The 19,168-nt window shown below is 41.1% G+C and overlaps 1 protein-coding gene across 2 annotated transcripts in view; it reads right to left on the bottom strand.

Annotated features, from left to right (window-relative positions):
* The window catches only part of Kcnip4 (potassium voltage-gated channel interacting protein 4), a 1,160,852-nt gene extending 1,143,982 nt beyond the window's left edge, over window positions 1–16,870 (bottom strand). For both annotated transcript variants that reach the window (NM_181365.3, NM_001433864.1), the window contains 1 exon segment: window positions 16,433–16,870. In NM_181365.3, the coding sequence (NP_852030.1) occupies window positions 16,433–16,493 (61 nt within the window). In that variant the 5' untranslated portion in view covers window positions 16,494–16,870.
* Window positions 16,871–19,168: the final 2,298 nt, after the last annotated feature.

The following is a 19,168-nucleotide window of genomic DNA, read 5'->3' as shown; positions in this document are numbered from 1 at the left end:
AGACCCTGGGGATTAGCTCTTCTCTTGTGGAACTGTGCCACAAGCAAGCCTGCAGTTGTACACTGTTGTTTGCAAGTCAATGATGGCTAAAGGGTCACTATGTCAGCAGATCATCAAGCTACACTGCGCAGATTAAAAAAGCACAAATAACAACAGATGAGTTCCCTGAGGTTGAATCAGAAAACAGCCATGTTACAGCTGATCTATACCATATGTCTGTAAAGAATCAATTGGGCAATAGTGCAGGTGTATCTTGTGCAATTTGGAATGTCTGTAGACAGAGTGATTGAAGCTTCCCTGGAATTGGAACATCCATCATGATTGAAAGAGTGTGGAACTTGGAATGTACAAATAGCCCAGAAACAAAACACCACAAATTATAATTTGAACAATGTATAAGAGTTGTCGATTTGGATGACCACAACAGCCTCCTGATACCTTTCAGCAGAAGGAATAGTAAACAATGGCATTTCAAGGGAGTCTTACTTCTCCTACACCTGACAGGTGCACAAGTAGGCACATACGTGAAATGGAAGCCGCCTGAGAATAAAATTGTACATTGTTACAGTGAACTCCTCTGCTCTGAAGTCTATGGATAAGAGAAACACCTGTTTATGTCACTTTATCGGTCACCAGACATAAGCCCAAACCCTTTTGTCAGTCAACTGAGCATGTCTTATTCATAATGTCAGATAAAATGACAAGGCAAGCCAGACCAGTGCTCTCCTAACCCAGTGTGCAAGCTACTCAGTATGTATACACTTGACTATAGGAACGAAATGTTGCTACTTCTAAAATGTCTATTGTGAAATGAAACAAGGTAGCTTTGTCACTAATTATGCATACTTCTCAATGAGTACATGCATATAGTTTATGAAGAAACATAACATCCCCAGGTATATGCCAATATATTTTATATATTTAATATCTTCATACATCACTTTTCCTACTTTCCCCTTTCAACTACCATGGTCTCTTTTTCTTATGTGTTTTTTTTTTATTTTTAGTTTATGTTGTTGTTTTTGTTTTTGTTTTATTAATCTACTGAGACTAATTAATGCTGCCCATAGATACATGGCTGTAGGACCATCCACAAAAAGATGGTCAACTTACCAGAAATTATATCCCTGAAAAAAAGGACTCTCCCTACCTCAACATTAGTTAATAGAATCTGGGGTGGGCCAAATGAGTCCTGCTCACATTCTTGTGAAGCAGATCTTGTGAGGTCTTCTGTAAGCAACCACAGCAGCTCTGAATTAGTGGGAATGGTGGTCCTGTCACATGTAGAAGGCAGTAGTTGCCCCAGTCCTTCAGACATCTGGTTCGGTCTCTGTCTCTGTCTGTCTCTGTGACTGTCTGTCTTCTCTCTCTCTCTCCCTCTTTCTCTCTCTCTCTCTCTCTCTTTGTCTGTCTCTCCCCCCTCTCTTTCCACACTCATTTATTCTCTGCACTTTAACCAGTTATGAATTATTGTATTAACCACTGTCTACTGCCAAAAGTGGGAGGCTTACTGAGGAGGTCTGTACTAGTCTATGTGTACAGACAAACATATTTAGAAGTTAGTTGGATAGTGTGTTCATTTACCAAGATAATAGTGATAAGCTTACCCCCCCCAGGGCCCATGAAATCCCAGCCATGGATTTTTTGCAGGTTTACAATATCAAGTATAAATCCCCTCCTATAAACTTGGGCTACAATACAATAGAAACATTCATGGTCACTTCCATAACAATAATGCCATAATTGTATCAACATACACATTTTACCAGACTGGCTTTTGCTACCAGTTGCAGGGTTCATATCTTGATAAGACGACTGATGACTTTTCTCCACCACCACCTTGCCTACCATGATCAGGAACTATAAAATGTAGCCAGTAAGAAGAAAACTTCCAAGTAACTTCCAGCTTGATTCCCTCATTCCTTCCCACTATAGCCAAAGTGGACAGTGTCTTTAAAGTAAAGGATCACCATTAGGTCGTATTGAGCAACCCCAAGCAATGGCAAGACTCTGCATTGTTTGGGAATCTCTGGGATCATCCTGGCTAACAACTGAAAGGAAACATTTACACCTGGCACGAGGGCTTTGATTTGACAATCTATGGACTCTGGAAGAATATTATATCCCAATATAATATAACTCCATCCAAAGTCTTTTGCAAATAAAGAATTTTAGGAATGTTAAACATTTCTAGGCTTCCATGTGGCTTTGTGATCCTTTTCTTTCCCCTTTTCTGTTCTTCCTTTCCATCCCCATGCACATCCCCACTTCAATCAGCCTCCCGACCCTTAAATAAGTTCTCTAATCGAATCGCCATAGAAAGTGTCTGATTCTGACCACAGATTAGTCTAAAGAAGACACCAAAGTCAAATTTTGGAATTTACTTTATACCATAAAAAGATCATTAAAAACAAAATGAAAGGAGAGAATGTGATGATTCAAGGTTCCCCCAAAGGCAAGCTACAGAGAGCCATGGTCCATGATATGCTGGTTTATGCTACCACAGATTATGCCTTTTGGTAAGCGTAGAAACTAAGGCTACGTAATGTGTTTGGCTTTTGATTATCTAGTTCTGCTGCTTCAAAATTCTGACCACTTCTCATCGCCTATAGAACAAAGTCCAAACCCATAATAAAACTCAAACTCCTAACCATGTGCACTCTGTCTGCTTCTGCAGAATCACCTTTTGTGTCCATCTGTCTTTCCCCTTTCTCTTTCTCCTTCTTCCAATTCTGCTCTCTGCTTTTGTTTTATCTACCTCTAAGTATAATTCAATCAACTATTTCATTTCTACTTCTTTAAAGAGTGATTTTCTTATCCTGAAATCAGAATAGTTTTTTCCTTATGTCTGTTTGCTCCTGTGTATATGTTTCCATGTTCATCTGCTGAAATTATAATGGCATTCATTTATATTGCTTGAAATCGCTCTTCCTAGTTGACCACCAATGAGCACAGAAGGTACTTGTGTCACCCAAGAGTCCAGCACAACTGATGTATGACAAAGGTTAAATGATGAACTATGGGGATAAAGTTAAGTGCAGATGTTCAGAAGCTCAGAGAGTGGATGCGTTTATCAGAGTTTTCTGAGTGTTTTCACATTGCATTTGATGACAGAAAAAAAGGACTATCTACTAATACAAACAATATTCTTATCCATTTTATTAGCACATTTAAAGTCACTTTACTATCCACTTGTCAACAAATATTTGAGAGCCCCTGTGGGCCTTAGAAGTATGCACAGTTTCTTTTACTCTGGGTTTCCAGATAGATGCCAAGAAATTAATTAAAACTGCATTCATTAAAGAACAATATTAAAAGAATGCTTGACTTATTCTGGCAGGAAAGAGGATAGCCAGAGATCATTGCTTACAGTAATGTTACTTAGTCTCAACTGGTCAGTATCAGCAAGGCTCTGCAGACTCGGGGGAGAGGGGATAGAGAAACAGATCCAAGATCAAGTAGTGAAGGCAGGAGGAGGGAGGCAGCTATGCAAATGGAGTGTTCTAGATCAAGATCATAGCTTTGTATAGGATGAGACACTTCCTTCAGAAATTCACTTGAACATTACCCTGCCAATGTTCAGACTTACAAACACTAGTTTTCCCAATTTGTCCTTTCAGTGTTTCAATTTAAGTTCAAGGAGATCATGGTTACTTTCCCTGCATTCAGACCTTCAAAGATAAAGTTCCCTTGCTAGTCACAAAGTTGGCCCTCTGGGTTCACTTTTCCTATTCAAGATAATTTGAACACGGCTTTTATTTGAATCTTTATTGTAGTTGTGTTAAAGAAACCTACAGGAAGTTTATCAGGAAATTTGTCTTTGTGTCCCTAGACTAGTCACCTGACTGGAAAATGTTAAGTCCGAGAAGCCCAACTCAGTCTCCTTCCCTCAACAGGTCAATTCACCCCAGTCTCCTTTTGCTTCTCCACTACTTTTCAAGGAATGAAAGAGGAAAACTAAAAATCAGAGCACTATGCAGCCAGAATAGCTTTAATATTATTGCCTTAGTAAAAACCCTGCCGACCAGTCACTACCTATGTTGACAGTTGCAAGGTACTTACACTTTTGAGCCTCAATTTACTTACAAAGAACAATCAAAATCACCTTGATGATATCAGATTACCTTCCTCCGATCGATAGACTTAATGTAGAACTCAATTCACACAGGCTCAATACACACAGGCTCATATATGCATAAACATCACAGTGAGCATGCCCACACACTCTCGTGGGCGGGCATGCTCACGCTCTCGTGGGCAGGGTGCTCACACACTCTCGCGGGCAGGGTGCTCACACTCTCGCGGGCAGGGTGCCCACACACTCTTGCGGGCAGGGTGCTCACACTTTCGCGGGCAGGGTTAGCATCTTCCCATAGGCCTTCACTCAGGCATCCATGTGGGAGACGGCATCAGTCCAGGAGCATAGTCTTCACTCTGCCACTCACCCTTTGCAGTCTCCTATCTCGCTAACTCCAGTCAGCAATGCAGCCATGTTGTTGCAGGATTTTGCCATCTATGCTCATCCATAACTCGTCATTCCTATCTGAACACTGGGAAGTCTTGATAATCTTCCCATCTAAAGGCTTTCTGTTTTTTCAGGCTTTATACCAAAGATAGAAAGAGCCTTCTTTGTTATCTTTTACCATGCCATCCTTGTTCTGTGTTATCCATCACACAAAATACACATTTCTTAGATTTTTTGCCCTTACTCACACAGCTCAGCCTTGCCATGGTCCATGGTCCTATCAACTCTAGCCTCCGCAAATTCATTCAGGGCTCCATTCAAGGATGCCTTGAAATCTCTTTAAATCTTATTGTTTGTCCAAATCCTAGCTCAAAACCTATATCGTGTATAAGATTGTCCCTAGAAAGTCACCCTTCTTTCCTGGAACTCTGGATATATCTCTTCCAGAGAGCAATCACCTCTCCCTCACAGCTCTCCCCTTTCATAACTCACTGCTTTCAATCTAGCTGCCCCTGACCTCTGTCCATATAATAAAAAACATTTTATTCATTCCAAATCATTATGGAAATGACCACCATTCACATTTATCAGATGTAACTGTTGGACACTCTGCCAAGTGCTTTCCAAATATTATTAGTTCAGTTGTTCCCCATGCATCCTGATAGTATAGGTTCATTTTATTGATTTAAAACTCAACACATAGCTGAGTCCCTTTTACAGAAAATATAATACTAAATATATTCAAAATTATTTAAGATACATATGTATTAATGTCATATGTGTATTATATATAGGAATATAAGTATAGTTTTCTTTTGAAGATATAAAAAATCTCTAAAGTATAAGACAGCAAGTGTAAGAGAATAAAGAGATTCCAAATGAATAGTTACACTTGATAAAGCCATCAGAGAAGTAACACTTTAATGAAGACCTGAATGAAGTTAGCAAGACACCCAACAGAGGATATGTGGCAAGAATGGTCCAACCATACACAATGAAATTGAATTCCATTAGCCTTGTGGCTTACCAAAGTCACATAATTAAAGCCAGGGTAACTGAACTCCAGTTCTGATTTAGAGTCCTATACTTAGCCATCACACTTCTTTCCTCAGCCCTGCAACAGCTCGGAATCTCAGCCAGTTCTGGATTTATAAAACTCCTTTATTCCCTTGAGTCAACAGATACGAGCCTTCTGTGTCAGGCACTGACCTCCGTAATACTTCTTCAATTTATTTTCAGACACTAATGTACTCCCTGTCTTCACATCCAAATCCCCCACTTACTCTTCAGAATCGAACACTCAGTTCTCTCTGGTATCCAAGCTCATATCTGCAATCCTAATTACCTTTCTATAACTGCATCTCTAATCTGGGATCTCAGTTTATCTTGGTCCAGCCCAGGATTTGTGGATCCTGACTATCCTTCATTTAATTCTGTTTTCCAAATGCTCATCATGTTAGGCTGTGATGGATGCATAACAACTGTGGGCTTCTCTGAAGATAGACTAAACCTGAACTCTACATTTCCAAGTGTCCTTAGGTAGTGTGATGTGGATATATTCCCTGGGAACACATTATTTTTCTTTCAAATCTATCCCTTCTCCTGTGGCTCTTGTTAATCATCAAACTACAATGTGTCTGCAACCCCCTAGCTTGTCTTTCAGGCAACCTACTCTTCCATTCCCACGGCCTTTACCCTAGTTAAGCCTTTTGTTTCTCTTGCCTAGACTAATGTAACAGTCACCTAATGACATCATTATCAAGGATGCATCCTATCCAGCTATGCAAAATTAATGTTCTACATTCTGTTATGTTGTGAAATTCCACTGGCTCCCTTCTGTCTGCAGAATAAAATCTCCAGTTATTGTAGCAGCCCAAATAGCCCCGTGCCTACTGGCATCCCCTCCACTTTGATGTCCCGCAAGTCCTTAAATTTTGCAGATCAAATCAGCACCAATTTCTTTCAACTATTTCCCATCTGCATAAATTTAGGCAAACCCTGACTTCCTGAAGCCAGAAATCTAGACGCTTTTTCTCAGGGTCTTCCGCCATCATTGATCTCTATCAGCTATTGACCTCATTTACTGTTTATCTCATGTGTATTCTTTACGCTCCAAACCCTGACCAATGACCTGCCATGTCCTTCAGATTCCACACCTGCATGTACTATCACAGCAGGTTTCTTTGCCTGCTCTCTTACCCTCACCCTATTCCCATCCATCTGCCACATCACTGCAGTGGGAATGCCATCATCTTGACTGAAATTCACCACAGTTCCTCAACAACTTCATGCACAGACTCCTGTAACCTCTCAACTCACTGTTCCATTCAATCCCAAACCTTCATGCATCCCGGACCGCATAACACTGACCTTGGCTCAACCTTAGCCCTACAACTACTATTACCTAAAATATCTATTATTCCATGTGCCATCTTACCTAGAAAACCTAGCTTCCTCCTTCAGGGGCCATTCTATTCTAGTCTAGATGTCTTTCTTCAATGCTGACTGACCTGCAGGGCATAACTCAGAGCTTTCTTCAAATTGCTCTATGCACAAAGCTTTCACAGGGCTTTCCATGTTCCAGATTCTATCACATGCACCTATTTCTACAAGAAAGTTTAAGGTTCCCAGAGGGATTTTTTTCACCTGTGCACTCTAGTACTGTGAATGACACTTGGCAAAAGAAGTCCACCATGTTTGATGAAAAAAATGACTGACATATTTGGGGATACACTTATATATAGCATTATTATTTAATCTAGAGTTTAATGCTACTATTCTGTGTAAGGTCAGAGTGATGTTATACATTACTATTATTTGGTAATAACTGTTACAATTATAATATGTCTGCTACTTCATTCTTCTGCTTAGCATTTTACAGAAGCTCTTGGTAGGATAGTTACTAATGACAACCTTCATTGAAGAAAGACAACTGTATCCTAGGATGATATATAACTCCTATCATTGATGATGAAGTAGACTAGCATGCTTTTTGTAATTAATACATAATTGAGGCAAAGTAAAATTTTAAGAGTACACCAGGAACAGGTGACTTAAAACTTTAGTTCTGCATTGGAAACAGAAGCACTGCCCTTCATATTCTCAAACATTTATAAGCACAGTGTCTCTCATCTAATGCATGATGGGTAAGTGTGTTTTAAATGAATAATTGTTCAATCGCATCTTCAAATATATTACTAAAACTACCAGAAAATAAATCAGTGAAGGCTGGAGTCACACTTGTCACTGATGGGTTCTATAATTCTACTGTGATGATATTCATGAAAAGTCACTATCTCTTGCTTCGGGATTCAGGAATAAATAGAGCTGTGCTTAAAATCATAATAGTTCTAACAGTTAATTTCCACACTTCAATCTGTTCACTGTAATGATTGTAGATCTGTTCCTTGTCAGTGTTTATTCAGAGTGATGAACACTGATGCTTCAAGTATTAGTTTTGTGAATGACTAATTCCCATTTGGAAACTGCATTGACAACTTTAACTAGGAGAGTTTATGCGGATTAGCGACAAATTGTGTCCTTCAATTACATCGGGAAGCACTGGTAGTTTCTACCTCCCAGCTTCAGAGAGAGAGAGACGGTCCTTTGAAAACAATCTTACTGACTGTGCATTCAGAGAAATTGGAGTTTATTTTCTACCTCTGTGTGGAGGAGTTCCTCATTCTATGTCTTTCAATACTGATGAGCTGGGCTGTGGGTTTTTGCTGTTGTTTTTGTTTTGTTCTGTTTCCGAACACCTGGTTCCGAGCTCTCTTTGTCCAACATTTCCCTCCTTACAGTCATCGAATGAAGAAAGTGCACTTGTGCTTCAGAGGTGAAGAACAGCTATGAGGGCAGAGTTAAGAACGGTTGCAAACCTGTAACAGCACAGCTATAGAGTGCATTGTGGCGAGGAGAGACCAGGCTTAAATTACAAGTAGTTTGTGGAGATGAATGAAGAGGAGCAAGCGGTTTTGGAATTCTTGTAAGAGACGGTTGATTTTCACGAGCATTCGTAGGACTTGATAAGGTATAATAGTGGTCTAATGATAAATGATTGATTCTACAAAATTAGCTTTAAAATTATAGGGCTGCTGGATTTAATTTAGAAATCCCTGTCCTGGTTTGAAATATCTCTGCTTTTGTTAGAACATTATTTAAACTGGCAATAAGAGAAACGAGCATTCTCAATTCCTTTACCAATTTCGTTAAACAGAAGCTATTACTCACTTCATATTCTCCAAGCACCCAAGTCATATTTGCTTGATGAAGAAAGTATGTTGTTTCATAAACTCCCGCACTGTAGAAGATTTTTAAAAATTTAAAAGGCATGATTTTTTTAATACAATTAAGCGGCAGACAAAAATGTTAGATTTGAAAAAAACAGAAGCAAGAAGAAACTAACAACAGAACAAGTATGAACTTTCAGGCAATATTTTTTGTAGTTTAATTAACTCTATAAAGCCCAAAGGGAAAAGGCCAAGTAAACTTGTACAAGAATGGGTTCCTTCCTACAAGAGGTCATCCCCCCTTTAAACATGTAACTCACTTTATCCTAACTCCGTCATGGGAATGGGTATTTTAAAAGGTAAGTGATTAGTCATCTCTTCCGCTATTCCAGTGTGAAGACCCAGGGCATATCTTTTGTATAAGCACTAGCATCTCTGTAGGCAAAAATCTGTTTTGTAAAACTACCGCTGGGTAGTTTCTTTGCAACTGTTTGAGGAATGAATCTCATTTTATCATCATAAGATTTCTATAATGTCCTAATAGATATCACCTCCACTACTGTAGGCAGAAAAAATTTAAAGACAGGGTGGCATTGCATGCAATAGCTATTTTATCTGATAGCAGTTTCTTAAATTAAATAAAAAATTCTCTCAGTCAGAGTGCTCTCTGAGGTCACTTGCTCATAGAACAGTATCTAAGAGAGTTACCTTACAGATGTCTATTGGTCAGCCCATATTGTGGTGTTTGATAAGTTTCCTGTAGATATGAGCCAAAGAAGACCAGCATATCACTTTGTCCCACAAGAGAGTAGGTTGGAGTACAGTGACAAATCCTACCTCAGGGATTTGCCATAATGTTAGGAGGCTATTTGTTCAAAATATGTCCGGAGCACTTACCAGACATACAGCATGGAGAAACATATGGAGTAGAACTGTTCTGGAGTAATTTCTCATGCTATCCAAGTAAAAACTCATTCATGTATAAAAATTTAAAACCCAATATGAAACCCCTGAAAGCATTCTTCAGTGTTGACAGGTTTGATATCTGAATGTGTTACATTCATGCAACATTACCATAAAACTCATGTAGTCACTTGACAGGCATGTATTCTTTTATGGAAAAAAAGCTGATTTGGGGATATTCTTAGGGACAACATGACATGTATAACATCATAGAAAACAATTTGGGGATATTCTTAGGGCACTTTGGCTTATATAACACAATCTGCGTATTGTACTACAAAATAAGACATGGTAGGGATAATCTGAAAACTGTAGTAGTAATTGGATCATTAAAATCTTATTTCGAATCCCATTCTGACTTCAATAATACCATTGTTAAATAAACTGCATCAGTTAAAGCTATTCCAAACTATTAACACACATTGACATCTGAAGATAAAAGTCTATTTTCTTCCCAAGTCGTTGTTTAAAAACCTATAAAAAGTCAGTTCTCGTTCTCTAAAGACTTTTATTCACTGTTTGTGAACAGATGACACCTAAAACAAGAGGGGACATTTCCTTAAACCGATATAAATTTGAGGTAACCCTGAAGTTACAAATCGTTGAAATGTTTTGACTGCAGATTTTTACATAAATAAATAATTGGTGTGGAATAAGCAAGGAGATGACTTCTCAAAAGTTAATAATGTGCCCCAAAAGTATTTAAAGTGGCAGTATGTCCCTGTGATCCAGATATTCAACCACACTGGGTGTGTTCACCCTGGAATAAAAATCTGCCTTCAACACGAGGATGGCAGCCAAGTGCACACACATGCAGAATTCTCTATTTATATCCCTGATCGAATGGCTCTTTCTAATGTCAGAGTACGTAGGGAACTGTGTTTAAACACGGACTTTCTACTTACTTGGGCCTCTAATACTGCATATGCATTTGTACACAGATCAGTCATAGAAAAGAAGCTTGACAAGAAGGGAGATATACTCTGCCACTGGAGTAAAGGTCTAAACTTTATCTCTTTTCACAGCCTGATTCTCCCTGTGAATGCTGATGTGAGAGAAAAGGAAGCAAAAAATAGATGTGTGTATTGAATGAGATCCCAGTGGTTTGTTTTTTCCAGTCCTTTGTATGGCTACTGCTGCAATGGGAAACACTTTCAATGAGTGAACTTAATATCAAAGATAACAATAGTGATAGCCTTTGTGGTAACGCAAAGGCACAGACAGTGGTTGTGAAGTGTTGGAAGAAGACATCTTAAGTAGCAAACTCAGGGGCAACCAAAATCAAGCTTCAGAGTGAATACTGCACTAAATTTGTCTCATTAATTCTGAGTGACTGCGCAGTGACTAGAAGGGGTAGCAACTGCTCGCTGAAAGTCCACTGAACTACGGACACTGGGAGTCATAGATCTGGAAGATATTGAGGATGAGGGAGAGTCACAGTAACCATATTGCTTCAAACACAATGAATACATGCTCAAGCCTCCTCCGCAAGAAAACTACACTCTCCTATCCATGAGACCACAGATGTTGAGAAAAGCCAGGTCTGATGCCATATTCCTAAGCTCGAGGACACGGTCCTTAGAACAAAGATGACAGGAAACCAAAGAATGACACTTCCTAAAGAGGGTTGAATAAGCAACCAAATGTAAATTGAAGTTCAAGTTCGTTCATAGGTCTATCACGGTACGACATGATTTAAATTTAATGTCTTTTAGGCATGTACTAGTTTGTGAAGCATTGTGTAAATATTAATGAGAAGGAAAAATATTAGTAATTTGTGTAGGGAATATTCTAATGAGGAACTGCACTTAACAGCTACAAATAATAAAAGCAAAGTGAAAGAGTGATTTTTAGCTGGGGAACAGGGACAAAGCAGTGGAGTAACACGAGAAGGACACTGCATTTGAGATGGGTCTGGTAGATTTGCAGACAGTCAAGCAACAGAAGGGGAGGAAGTTAATCCTAAGCAGTGGGAAAACACAATGTATGTTTGGGAGCTAAGGGGAAATGCAGTTCAGCTGTATCAAAGCACAGACTGGCAGAATGGTAGAAGAGAATGCAAAGGTTGAGATGATCAGGGGATTCTCTCAGATCAATCTAAAACAGCCATATCTTTATTGTTTTTGATTCCACAAAAGTGGAACCAAAGGAAGGTACTGAAATATATTCTCCAAGGAAATACGATTTAAATCAAGTAAATATACTTGACTTTCAGTGGGAGATGGTATTGGAAAAGGAGTCTAGCATACTGGCCTGGAAACGATGCTGTGAAGGTAACATTAGATGCTTGAGAGGAAACTGAGGTAAGAGAAAGAATAACTAGACAGACAGACACATAAACATTGGTCAATGTTTATTGACAGAAGTCAATAGAGACTTCCTCAGGGACAGAAAACCCATAGAGGAGGATCTGCTCCAACTATTTTCAAACTGTATGTCTCAGATAACTGTGCTGCCATTTGAACAACAACTTGTTTCTAAAAGATACCTCTTCTTGCTTTTACTTTACAGTGCTAGTAAAACTTGCTGATGGGTCTGAAATCCTTGTGATGAAAATGTCTGTCTAGCACCTTGGAAGAGCATTGGGCTAGACTACACTGAGACTTTCACACACGTTAGACATTAAAATAGCAGTTTGCTTAAATGGAGAGTACACAGAGGAAAGATAATTAAAAAAAAAAACTTGGTGAAATTTGCATAGAATATGCCAAAGAATAGAAATGAAGGTCATTAGGAATCACTGAAATCTGAGAGGGAACATGCAGTGTTCACTAGTACATGGAAGTCCTCAAACTAGATGTCAGGAAATGAGGGATGCCGAGGACTCATCAGCTCAGCTCTCCCAGGGATCATAGTCAGCTAAGGCACATTGGTGAACAGATAAAGTAGCATGGCGAGTTCAGGCAAAAAGACATTAGGGCCTTAACCAAATGAGCCGTTTTGAAAAATAAATGGGTGTTTTGGTGCTCAAGCATGAGAAAGTAGGTAGTTAGGGGCACAGTTGTACAACCTTAAGACATTTTTGAGGATATTAAAGGCCTGTTGAGAAAATAGTACTTATACTTATATCTTCACCTCTTCTCTTCTCTCTCTCTCTCTCTCTCTCTCTCTCTCTCTCTCTCAAACACACACACACACACACACACAGAGAGAGAGAGAGAGAGAGAGAGAGAGAGAGAGAAAGAGAAAGAGAGAGAGACATACACACACAACAAACACATAAACACTAACACACTCACATTCATTTGTTGGAAATGGTCCCTAAGGAGGAGACATATTGCATAAACAAGCCAATGGACTATAAACTATTGAAAAGCAGTATTATCCACATTATGGAAACCAGCAAGAATGAGGCAAACAAAAGGACTAAAATGAGTAAGAAAGATCTTGTGTTGGCCAGAAGTATATTTTCAAAACAAACCAAGTACTATCGTGCTCTAAAATTTTTCAGAAATCTTGCACACATATTTTACCTTGCATGGCTCATTAACATCCGAAACAGCTATAGCCTTATTTTATGAATGACGGTGTAATCATTGACCAAGGGAAAAAAAGTATGCCATGGAAAGGAAAATAACATACATCTCTGAACTGTAATACTTCAGAAAGTAGAATGTTTTATAAAATGAAAGGGCTTTCCAATCTCAGCATAAGTAGATTTTTTACTATTACTCATGAGAAATTGCTAATTTGACTTTTCTTGAACCTTAATAAACATAAAACTTTAAGTGAAGGCACAATGCATCCATCAAATTATGATTCAAACTTCCAGCAATTTTTTCAAGCTACTATTGAAACATATATTTTTCCTCCACACTTTTATTGTAAACTACATCACATAACATCTGCCATCCCTAAGTTAGATGGCACAAATTAAGGACACCGATGAGTAATTTCATAGGGCTTTTTTCCTCTGACCTTCTTTCTGATTCTTTTAAATATATGATTGAATTCTCTCTTTCTTTGTCTCTCTCTGCATCTTTTGTCTATCTGTCTCTCCCTTCATCAACCCATTCTTCCTTTCCCATGCCTCCTTCTCTACATACTAACACTCTAACACACACACACACACACACACACACACACATACACTCACACACTCACACACTCTCACACCACATGTAGTAGAATTATGTTAGATTTTACAATAGGGTATCAAGCTAATGGGACTAGACCATAGAATATATTGGGGCGAGCTTTGGGTATAACACAGAGTCTGATCAGTGTCGAAGTAAATCTAAGTCTAGTACGCCTTACATCATCAGTGTTCTGTGGTCTGTAGCATTCACACTATCAACTGCAAGGACCTGGAGGTTGATGTGTGTATGCACACTAAATGCTTTCCTGTGTTGAAAAGCACACAGGAGGAAAGTTTAAGCAACAGAATTAAACTCTCCTGCCACTATTTCTAAGGTTTCCCAACTATTATACACAACATGGGGAGCGGTGTCTTTTTACCTCTCCACCATGTTTCCTCCAAATAAAAAACATAATTCATATATATATATATATATATATATACACATATATGCATATGAGAGAGAGACAGAGAGAGAGAGAGAGAGAGAGAGAGAGAGAGAAGTCTCCAATTCTCATTTCCCCCTCTTCCTGAATTTCTCTATCAGATCATTCTGTTAACATTTGATTGGATCATTTTATAATTCTCCAGTCCACAAGTGTACATTCGGCATTAAACCATCAATCTCTACTTATTGAAGAGAGAGCAAGAGGTTGGGGCTATTGTTTTAAATCAAAACCTAAATCCCTTAAAATTGACAGCCGTCTATTTTTCCATCTGATGACTACAAATCTGAGCACAGATAACCAACCTTCTAAATTATGTCAGGTCATCTCTAATATTTCTTTTAGAACAGGAGCAACATGAACAAAAGCAAGGTTCTCAACTGTCTTTTTTTCCCTTTAGTCTTATCATCACACATTAATTACCTAAAAATGTCTGCATGCAACTAAAGAAAAAAGTGTTACACTTTCCACTTTCTGCCTCATCCTAGCCAAGAAGCAATCAGTGTGTTTCTCTTCTCCAAGAGATCCTTACATGCTGACACTCCAGACAGTATCGCATTTTCTATTTTTAATAATTTAATTGTTTCATACTCTTCAAGCATGACTTCATTTGTGTTTCTCATTTACAGAAGTTCCACCGGCCATGGCACTGAACAGAGCGTTGCTTGTAAATTCATTCCCCAGCTCAGTGATTGGGCCCCAGTAAAAGAGCTGTTCCCACTGAGCAGAGAAATATTATGAGCTACCAACTCCAGAGATTGTGTCCCCACAGCCTGTCCCAGATCTGAGTTCATCCCAGCCTCCTGAGCCTTGGGTGCACAGGCTATCCCACAGGAGGCTGAGCTGATCAGGACATCCACAACAGAGGGAACTGCAAAGACAGGACCTCATGCACTCGACCTACCACCCTCCTCTTACACTGAAAGTGTCAATCTGACAAAAAATAAAAAATAAAATAAAACAAAGGAGAAATTTCAGTCTCTTAAATATCACACATACCTTTCATGGACTGTCCCAGGTGTGCTGGGTCATTAAAAAAAGTAGGCAAGAAAATACCATCAGAGGTAAACTTTGGGGTGCCGGTGGTAGTGGTCATGTTACCGTTCAAGAGCCCATGAAGAACTAAGACTTCATGAACACTCAAATGATACCAGTGCCCTCCTCGTTACAGCTACCTTAACTATCAGAGGAAAAGTACCGGTGAATGTCCATTTTTTATATCAGAGTATTTCAGAGTACTGCTGGACTCAGTTGTTCAGGTGACTCAGTTTCCTCAAGTAGTAAAGAAACTGCATTAAAATTCTACACCTTCTTAGAACTTTATCTCCCTCGAGGCCACATTTCTGACCCTGTAAAGCCAAATGACGCGTGACTCCGTCGCTTATATAATCTCGCTCACTCACATTCTCCACAACCACCCCGATCCTATTTAGGGTCCTCTTTAAAAAGAAAAAAAAAATCTGTACACATGAAAGCCATCTAAAGCAAACTGATGGAACCCAAGATGCTCTGGAGGGAGAACACCAGCTCTGCCTTGAGTCCCGCTACATTCAGAGAACAGTTTCTATCTCCGCATATTTGCCTGAGAGAGAGATCCCGTGCACAGTGCCCAGTACCTTTTCAAGGCTGTACTATATAAAAACATTTCCAAATGTCACTGAGGGGCATTTTCTCCGATCACACTAAATTGAAGGAAGCTACAGAACAAGAAAAGCGTGCCTGCAAAAGGCTCTGATGTGGGCAACATCCCGTCTGTGTATTAACCCGACGATCAAAAAAAAAAAAAAAAAATAGAGTACTAGTGAAGTGTTTGGGAGCATCAAGGAAGTGTGGAGGGGGTGGATCAACACCATTTTGACTCATTTATCCCCAGGTGTTAGGGGAAGGAAGTGTGCTTATGAATGGCATCTGGTAAAGCAAAACACAACCTCAGAAATTTTCAGGGAAGGCAAAAAGTACGCTCAGGATCGCGACGGACCCTGCCACTCGCGAGTTTCAAACACACTTCAAGCATTTTTTTTTCTTTTCCCTCCTAGACCCTGCCATGCACCCCCACTCCTTGGCTCTCCCATGCCCCCACACCCACCTCCCTTTCCCAAGCCCGCCAGGGTCCTCACTCTCTCTCATGCAGCGGTGGCAACAAGCGTCCCCCGGCCCCCGCCCCCGCCCACAGCGTAGAAGGGGCACCGGATCACAGCCAGGGAAGGACGGTGCCAGCGGGGCGCCCGCTCGCAAGCCCGTCGCATCCTACCGCCTGTGGAGCTCGCCTCCTCCAGCTGAGCCGAGATGCTTTCCACCCTTCTCACGTTCATCTTTAGGGATGATAGATGCTGGAGCGACACTCTTAGAGTCCACTGACCCAGGGGCGTCTGGCGAGGGGTCCGCCACCGGAGCGCACAGCCACTCTGTCCTGGGCGACCAAGGCGCTGGGAGCTGGAGGCGGCGGCGGTGGCGGCGGGCAGGGCGCGCGGAGCCGCTGCAGGTGCAGAAGGAGGCCGGCGGGGGGCGCCGGGGGCGCTGTGCCACGCTGGGTAGCAGAGCTACGCGGGTGGTGGGGGCCAGGACACCCGCCGCCGAGAAGCCCGGAGCGCTGTACCGCCAGACAGAGCGAGGCGCCCCCCGCCCCTGGCACGCTTGGCACCTCCTCTGCCACCTGCTGCCAAGTCACTAAAGGAGGAAGTGGAGGAGGCTGCAGCGGTGGCTCAGGTGACAGCAGACGCACCAAAAAAAAAAAAGAAAAAAATGAGAGACCTGAAGCGGCTTAAGGCTAAGCAGGGCACCTTTTGTGGTTTTCCAATGCTTTATCTGAGGGCCCACTGGGACCCCTTTCTGCTTCACATAGAGCCTGGACCTAGGCTGGTTCAAGAAGTCTTTGACAAAGAAACTTAGTTCAGGGTCCCTAGAGGGTCAGATTCTGCCCTGGGTTCGAAGGACACCAGAAGGCAAGGAGATGTCCTTCTCGGAACCAGGCAGAGTGCCAGCAACTCCTAGACAGGAAAGTTCTCAAGTACAACTCAGTCATGAGACTAGGAGAGAGGTTGGAGAATGTGACTTCTAGACACTGACTAGACAAGGCCAAGGTGACCACAGCACCTTACACAGGGCAGCTGGCTGACTAGGAGACATTTCCCACAAGCGCCTTCTTCAAAAGGAGGTTTCACTGGAGGTCGCTCTGTTGCAAGGTATGGCTGAGCTCCCAGGGGATCTCATAACCCAGGGCGCTTGTTTTTCTAAGCAGACCAAGGCCAGCAATGGCTGAGAAAGACAGAAAACAACGCAATAAACCACTTGTGGTCATGGTTACTGTTGGAGAGAGAGAGCTGAGCATTAAAACACAGACTTCTCTGCTGGGAGGAGTGTATATTGCCTCCTTTAAAAAGAAAGGTCGAGTTGACCGGTTCTGTGGGCCGGCAAAGCAAATTAACTTTTGTTCGCACTTTCGGCTGCAAGGTCAATAGACCCTGACATGGTGGAAAGTCTTAAGTGTTTGTTTGGAAAGTCATTCTTTCTTCCTACACCTGCTTGGTCACACACCACCATGAAACCTTGCCCCCTTCCCCAGTGAGGACTCAATTGTCACTTATCCTTCCTTTCACCCCTCACTGGAAAGCCCTGCGATGCCTTCCACACTGCTGGTTGCAGACAAAATTCCATCTCTATTGCCCCCAGACTTCATGAGCTGATATCTATTTTATAGGTTTTAAGGAAACCAGTAGAAGTAAGGGCAGAATTACTGAGAGCAACTCTGAGGGCAGTGCAGTTGGAAACTCTGAGGAGGCTGCTGAGGCTGGAGCGAGAGAGGTGGGCAAAGTAATAGGAGAGAAGGGATTCAGGGTTAGATGGCGTGCAATCTAAACTTCTATGTAGTCAAGTACATAAATTTCTAAATAGAGTATGCTCCTTACTTCCTCCTAAGAAGTCTCCTCTCCGTCCTTCCTAACAGGTTCTACTATTTCGTTCTGGTCATGTGGCACCCGAGGACTTCCATAATCTCAAAGCAGGCTTCCCACTAGCAACCTTCTCCGCAAAGGACCACAACTGCCTCTGCAAAGGCTCACTAATATCTCTCCAGTTCTAAACGCCATCCTTTTCTCTGAATTGCTTTCTAAAGCGACCTTCGTGTGTGGGTTTCAGCTTGGCAGACTGAACTGGAATCTTAACGGTGGGCCCAAATCGAACAACTTAACTTTTCTTTCTCCTAAAATGGACAAAACAGTAGTGCCTGCCTCAGTGAACCTCTGGCAAAGATTAAATGAGGCAGAAGGCACGTTGCGTTCCTGGGCACATAGGAAGAGCTCGGTTAAAGAGATGCTATAAAGAGAATACTCCGCATCGGCCTTATCCATACCACTCCCACTTGAGTCCCGATGAAACCAAAGATGATAAAAAGGCGACACCTTACTCTAAAACAGATTTACCCTCCTTATTTACATCAGGACAAATGCACAAGTCATTCCCCATCTGCAAAATGTGCAGAATGCTTTTCGCGTGCCCCTGTCCTTCACAAGACCTTTCAGCGAGGATTAGTCCCTTTCAGTCCTTCTTCTATGTGTGCGTCTCTGGACTAGCTGTAAGGCAGCGGAATCATCTATACTAGAGAAGTTGCAACATATTAAGCCTCCAAAATATTTGGGGGGTCTGGGACTGCAACATTCATGTCTGAGTTCTTTATATGAACTCTCTGAAAAATTAAACAGAAAGATTCTCTTCTCTTACTACTGGTTTTAAATTCAACATGTGCATGAAGGCGTTGCTTACATGTATAAGTATGCAACACAACTATGTCTGTTGGTACTGGGGTCCAGAATAGGATGTCAGAGACCCTGGAAATTGAAATAGAATTACAAATGGTTGTAGCTGCCACGTGGGAGCTGGTGTTGAAAACTGGGTCCTCAGCCAGAGTAGCCAGTACTCTTAACCACTGAGCAACCTCTCTAGTCCTGTTTGCTGCCATTTTTACTGTCATTTTTAAAACTTAGCACTGACA

This window comes from Rattus norvegicus, chromosome 14, assembly GCF_021556685.1.
Source record: "Rattus norvegicus strain SHRSP/BbbUtx chromosome 14, alternate assembly SHRSP_T2T, whole genome shotgun sequence".
Classification (NCBI taxonomy): domain Eukaryota; kingdom Metazoa; phylum Chordata; class Mammalia; order Rodentia; family Muridae; genus Rattus; species Rattus norvegicus.
This window is presented reverse-complemented; position numbering and strand designations above follow the sequence as displayed.